The sequence below is a fragment of the Diospyros lotus genome, chromosome 11 (genome assembly GCF_014633365.1).
Source record: "Diospyros lotus cultivar Yz01 chromosome 11, ASM1463336v1, whole genome shotgun sequence".
Lineage (NCBI taxonomy): Eukaryota > Viridiplantae > Streptophyta > Magnoliopsida > Ericales > Ebenaceae > Diospyros > Diospyros lotus.
In genome coordinates, this window is record NC_068348.1 from 6,085,548 (window position 1) to 6,092,944 (window position 7,397).

Below are 7,397 nucleotides of genomic sequence, written 5' to 3' on the forward strand. Positions count from 1 at the left end.
CTCCCATCCCCAGCAAAGAGTTGGTTTTCCATCCATCTTACCCCTGTGGTTGTTCTTCTTTGACGGGTCTAAACATCATAATGGGACCGCCACTGTATTGGTCTCGTCTACTCATTCTAGTCGTCCTCTTCCATGGTATGAAATAACAAGTTTGGATATATTATAATAATTTATATCTTATATGTTTACGATCATTTTCCCAATTAATGTTGCTTGGAAGATGGGGCGGGTCCTCTAGATTCAAGATTTTTTATTTTTTTTATATAAATTTTGACAATTAAATTAGTGTTTGGTAGATAAATTGAGTAGAGAAACAAAGAGAAATAATGAGTTAAAGCATATTTGTAGCCAGAGAATTGAGGTTCCTTATAGCTCGCACATGAAATGGTTTGGGTATGATTTTTATTAGAGGCCATATTTTGGATATGACCAGACATGGTTAATAATTGAGCTCGAATCAAAGCCCAACCCCAGGCCATATCCCCTCTGGACTAGGTTGATCCATAATTTCAAGTTCTGACCGTCCATATGGGGCAATCCTAATTGTACACTAAGCCAACATCCGATCAACCACCTGATGGAATAATAATCCTTCACCAGCCTCTTTGTGCACCTATATATGGACATAACTTTTCAAGAGTCGAGTGCTTCAATTATTATTTATTAATTGCATCATTGTTGTATCATTTAGTCTCAGATTTAGTGACTGATTTGAGCAACGAAAGACTAACCAAGAGATTGAGTCCCTCCCTACTCTTGCAGGTCGAGCTAGCCCTAGATAAAATTGGGCTTGAGAACAACTAGTTATAAACACCTCAACATCAAAATAAGTCAATCAACTATATTAGTAAGAAAAAAAATGTGGTTCAACCTAGTGGTTCTTGGGCGATTCCCAAGGATGTTGCCCTCACGTTAGCATTGATCCCGGGATCGAACCAAGGGGCTTCTAGGTCCTAATTTACCTCCCCCCTCAGAATAGGGCCTTAGGGGAGGTGCCAGTGGTAGGGCGTAATCTAAAAAAGAAAACAAAATGTGTACCTGTATATAAATATCCAAATCATCAAAGTGAAACAATCGATAAGAACTTCAATAAAAAAAAATCCAAATCATTATTAAAATAATAATTTAATTATTAAAAAAATAAACTCTCATCACATCACGATGCAACATCCGAGTGTGATCGATAACAACTTTAGTCTATGACAAGATTAGAGGTTGGATATTTTAAGTCTTTGTAGAAAAAATATGTTTACTAGAAAAGGCTAAATTCATATTTTTGTCTCTTATATTTTTATATTTTTTTTCTTGTCAAGTCAATTTAACCCTTATCTTTAATTTTTTTTTTTTTTGTGTGTCAACCCGAGCTTTTCGTTGTTTCGATTGCACTTTTATTTCTGTATTTTCGAATCGATTTAATCCATGTATTTTGACATATAAAAAAAAGATTAAATTAACTCATCTCATTTTATTTTTTTTATATATTAAAGTAAAGAGATTAAGTTGACTCAAAAATATAAGTATATGGGTGTAATTGAAATAACAAAAAATTTAATTTATCATAAAAAAAATAAAAGTACAAAAGTTAAATTAAGAAAGCTTTGTGTTTATAAATAGGAATAGCCATCAATACCATACCATGTACATGCACTTCAACCTGTCTTCCACAAAAGCGGCACCCTTTACTTAGAGAGATCTGGGAACACTTAATAATGTCATCCTCCCCTCCCTAGCAAAGAGTTGGTTTTCCATCCATCCCTAGCAAAGAGTCTAAACATCACAACTAGATCATCACTGTATTGGTCTTCTGTACTCATTCTCTTCCATAGTATGAAATAGTGAGTCTGGATATAAAACAATAATTTATATCTCATATGTTAAAAATAACAGTTGGAGCCCATCTTTTGTTGGAATTGTTAGTCATGATTATGTCTAACAAGATTAATAGTCATCAAAGTGGAAAAATTGATAAAAACTGCAGCATAAAAAAATTAAAAAAAGACTTATCCAAACCATGCTGACCCAAGCAATCATCTCTATCTCATGCTATCGCGGCAAACTAATTTGTCTCTCCTTTCACTTAACCTTTGATTGATATGTGAAATCATTTTCCTAGTTGACGTTGCTGGGAAGATGGGCCACGTCCTCTAGATTCGAGATTTTTATTCTTTTGGTATAAATTTTGAAAATTAAATTAGTATTTGGTAGATAAATCGAACAGAGAAACAAGTATAAAAGAGGAATTAAAGCATATTTATAGCCAGAGAATTAAAGACCTTATAACTCGCACAAGAGATGGTCTGGGTGTGATTTTCATTGGAGACCCTACTTTGAATATGACTGGAGAATTAGTGTTTGGTAGATAAATCGAACAGAGAAACAAGTACAAAGGAGGAATTAAAGCATAGTTGTAGCCGAAGAATTGAGGGCCTTATAACTCGCACAAAAGATGGTCTGGGTGTGATTTTCATTGGAGACTCTACTTTTAATATGACCAAACATGGTTAATACTCGATGTTAGGAGTTCGAGGCATGACAGTTGAGCCATGCTCATTAATGGCTAGGGTACCAGATCTTGCCATGTGATGGGCTCAGACACCTTCTAAGTTCTCTTTAGGTTAGATTATTAGACCCCAAAAAACAAAAATTGTGCCACATGTTGATTTTCTAATCGTCCACGTCTTGTTTGAGTTGATCCACGTGGTACATCTATATTGGTTAATGGGTTAATTTTGATATTTGAGGTAACACTCTATATTAATGTATTATAAATTTAATGACACAATATAATACATTAATATACAGTGTCATCTCAAATATCAAAACTTAGTATGCAAATAGCATTACTGATATATATATATACACACACACACTCATACTAATGGTTTAGGTGTCTACATGAGCTTCTTAATGTTAAATATTGTTGTCATGGCTAACGCATGCAGGATGGTTGGCTCTAATTTCTTTCACTGAACTGAAGGAAGAACATTAATACCAATTACCAAAGATCCTATATAACAACACGTGAGTCAGTCAAGTCTATAGAGATGGATGTAACATCAAATTGGAAACCAAATTGCTCCTCTTCCCCACCACAAAGGGCAACAAACATCAAATTGGAATTCAAGATACGACTTTTGCTCTAGGGTTCACTGGGAACTCTATTTATCTTCTTTGTCAATTACCAAAATAACAAATTCTGTCCCTCTCTCTCCCTCGCTCTTTGGCTACCACAACTTGGTACTCCAAATATTGATCTTTCTTTGAAGATTCCAAGTCTTTCCAGTCCAGTAGTTCATCGATATTAGATATTAATTAAATGCATTCATTAGCTTTATACAGTTTGGATCTATAAATATCCCATCAGGCACTTGAACTCGTCATCCACCAAGCCACTACCACAATCCTTTTCTTCGATCAAATAGTTAAGAGCAATGTCATATTCCCAAGCAATTAGTTCACTTTCCATGCATCTTGCGGCCGCCATGGCTCTTCTTGTATTGGCCTCCTCTTCCTATTCTACTACTACTTCTTTGTCCAATGTTGAAGTAGCGGCTCTGTTGAGATGGAAAGCCAGCCTTCAAAAGCAAAGCCAATCTCTTCTTCCATCATGGGACGTTGGAAGCAACCAGTCTTATTGTAATTGGGCTGGAATTGCTTGCGACAACACTAGTAGCATCGCCTACATTGTCCTTGACAGCGTAGGCTTGGCAGGTACACTTTCCAGTTTTAGCTTCTCCTCATTCCCCTATCTTATCCGATTTGATCTTTATAACAACTCATTCTACGGGTCTATTCCTGCACGGATTGGTAATCTGTCAAGACTCCATTATATTGACTTTTCCTCAAATTATTTTATTGGAAAAGTTCCATCAGAATTAGGGAGCTTACAAAACCTACAATTTCTCTATCTTTATGACAACAACCTTTCGGGATCAATTCCTCAAGAACTTGGGATGTTGACTTTGGTTTGGGATCTTCAGCTCGCAATGAACAATCTCACAGGCCCAATTCCAACTTCAATTTCTAATTTAACCAATTTAGTCCGTTTAGTACTTCAGGAAAACCATCTTTCAGGTTCAATCCCAACTTTAATTGGGAATTTAACCAACTTAACTAATCTATGCCTTTTCATTAACCAACTTTCGGGACCAATCCCTCATTCGTTTGGAAATTTGAATTCCCTTACTGAACTGCTCTTGTTCAATAATAAACTTAGTGGCCCTATTCCTTCAGAATTAGCAAATCTTACACATTTACAGGTATTCTCAATAAACAATAACAAGCTCACCGGTCGTCTACCTCAAAATCTATGCCTAGATGGATCACTCAGAAATCTTGGTGCATCAAACAACAATTTAACAGGCAACATCCCCAAAAGCTTGAGAAACTGCAATAGCTTGGTTCGAGTTAGGCTTGAGAACAACCAACTAGAGGGTAATTTACAGGAGGAGTTTGGTGTACTACCAAGCTTGGATTACATAGATTTGAGTTATAATCGTTTCAGAGGCAAGCTTTCTAAAAAATGGGGGCAGTCCAGGAATTTGACTAGACTGATGATCTCCAATAATCAACTCACTGGAAATATACCGCCTGACCTTGCTGCAGCAACTAAGTTACAGTTTCTTGACCTCTCTTCAAACCATCTAGTAGGGGAGATCCCAAAGAATTTGAGGGAATTGGGCTTACTATTCCACCTTAATTTGAGTAATAACAAGCTTTCAGGCAACATCCGAGTAGAAATACTTGGTAGCCTATCTAGTCTACAAAACCTTGATCTAGCAGCAAACAACCTTACTGGCTCAATTCCAAGGGAGATATCAAACTGTGAAAGCTTACAAAACTTGAATTTAGGTGAGAATCGACTCACGGGTGGTATTCCATTTGAGATAGAAAAATTACAATTTCTTCAAAACCTTGATCTTGGAGACAACAATTTAATGGGTGAAATACCATCTCAGCTTGGGAAAATGCCAAGGTTGGAGAAATTGAATCTCTCCCACAACATGCTTTCTGGTTCCATCCCTTCCTCTCTTGGTGATCACCCAACAAGTTTGACATCTATTGATATATCTTACAATAAATTGAAAGGTCCTCTGCCAAACACCAAGGCTTTTGCACCATATGAATCATATAGAGGTAACGACGGTTTATGCGGCAATCAGACGGGCTTGATACCCTGCTCATCACCTAAAGAGAGGAACAAGGTGGATAAATCCGGAACAAAAACCAAACTTGTTATTCTTGTGGTAATTCCTCTGGTCGGGACTCTATTTCTCTTACTTGTAGTTGTTGGGATCTTTCAAATTTTGAGCAAAAGAGTTCAAATTTTGAGCAAAAGAGTAGTATTGAAAGCAGATAATGAGATCCAAGTAGTACATAATGAAAATTTATTTGAAATATGGAGCTATGATGGGAAAATAGTGTATGAAAACATCATAGAAGCAACAGAAGACTTTAATGAGAAATACTGCATAGGACGTGGAGGATGTGGCACTGTTTATAAAGCTAAGCTTTCAAGTGGTTTAGTTGTTGCTGTGAAGAAGACCCATCCTTCCCAAGATGGCAATTTGGTTGATTTAAAAAGCTTTAGAAGTGAGATCCATGCACTAACAGAGACACGACATCGTAACATCATAAAGCTTTATGGTTTTTGTTCAAATTCACGTCGTTCATTTTTGGTTTATGAGTTCTTAGAAGGAGATAGCTTGGAGAATAAGCTCAAGAGCGAGGAAGAAGCATTGAGGTTCGATTGGGGCAAACGAATGAATGCTATCAAAGGCATAGCGAGTGGTTTGTGTTATATGCACCATGAATGTTCTCATTCAATCATCCATAGAGACATATCAAGTAAGAATATTTTGTTTAATTCAGAATGTGTTGCTCACATATCTGATTTTGGCACTGCTAGACTCTTAAACCTTCATTCCACCAATTGGACTTCATTTGTTGGGACCTTTGGATATGCGGCTCCAGGTATGACTGTTATTTTTTTCTAATCATAATGCCTACTACTTAATTATATATATTTTTTGATTAAATTAAATGTTATTTATGGTGTAAGTCGGGTATAAATGAGAATTTTCTTATCTACATTAAAGATTGAGTTGAAACAAACTTGAGGTAGGCACTTTTTGTCACCTTCCGTAGTCTACTAATTAGATGCTTACTAGTTAACAACACCTTGTTATCTTTAGCTACCATGTCCTAAATACATTTGAACTATTAAAATTGACATTTATACCCTTTGTTTCTTCTCTCTCTCTCTCTCTCTCTCTCTCTCTCTCATCTCTAATCTTTACCTTTTGTTTTTTAACCTTGTTTTGTAGAACTTGCTTATACAATGGAAGTGAATGCAAAGTTGGATGTTTATAGTTTTGGGATTTTAACATTAGAGGTGTTAATGGGAAAACACCCATGTGATCTTATCTCATCTATTTCCTCTTCTTGTCCCTCGTCCTTCTCATCATTGCCTTCCACTTTCCATGGCATATTATTGAAAGATGTATTAGACAATCGCCTCCCACCACCAGAAGATCAAGTAGAAGAGGAAATTGTGGTTACCACAAAGTTAGCACTTGCTTGCGTTAACACTAATCCACATCTCCGACCATCTATGAGACAAGTTTATGTGGAGCTATCAAAACAGAGGTCATCTTCAGAGAGTTCATTCCACACAATTACTTTAGGTCAACTCCTTGATATCAACTATGTTTAGCTATCTATGTTTTTTTTTAAGGTTTTGATATAGCTTTTAGATATGTTTGTCATTTCTTATGGTTTTTACTTGAATGTATTTTTTCTTATAGTTTAATAGCTTATCTAGAAAAAATGTTAAATAAGTTAGACCTCTTTTTTCCTCGTGTAATCTTTTTTTGGGGTTAATTATGGGACTAAATATTAGATATTCTCTATTTAAACATGAAAATGGTTGGATATCATTAGTTAAGTTTAAACATGTTTGAAAGGTTCCCATTATATCTTCCTTCAATACCACTTATTAGGCTGTGAAGACCCTCTCTCAGAGATTACACTATCAAAGGATTCTAAGAGGAAATTTCAAAAAGATTGATACAGATAAACATTCGAGTAAATAAATTACCCATTTTTTTTAACAATGGAAGCAAAATAAATTTTAAAATCATTAGTTTATTTAATACAAACATTAAGGGATTATTTATTTACAACTCTCAAAAGGTTCAATTACAACATAACAGATTGTAACAATCTTGCCCCTATACTTGAAATACTCTCAAAAATCTTTTCGATCGGGATTGCTTCGTACACAAGACTACCTCATGAGAATCAAACTCCACTGGGCTCACCCTCAACCTTTGGTTTCCCTTTTCTTGGAATGATGTTAAAGCAATTATGAGCCACAAGACTCATCAAATATAATT

The 7,397-nt window shown here is 35.6% G+C and overlaps 1 protein-coding gene across 1 annotated transcript; it reads left to right on the plus strand.

Moving 5' to 3' along the window:
- The first annotated feature begins 3,431 nt into the window (after window positions 1-3,431).
- On the plus strand, window positions 3,432-6,715 carry LOC127812694 (MDIS1-interacting receptor like kinase 2-like). Its single transcript, XM_052353212.1, has 2 exons — window positions 3,432-5,973; window positions 6,327-6,715. The coding sequence occupies exons 1-2, from the start codon at window positions 3,432-3,434 to the stop codon at window positions 6,713-6,715; spliced, it is 2,931 nt and encodes a 976-aa protein (XP_052209172.1).
- The last annotated feature ends 682 nt before the right edge of the window (window positions 6,716-7,397 follow it).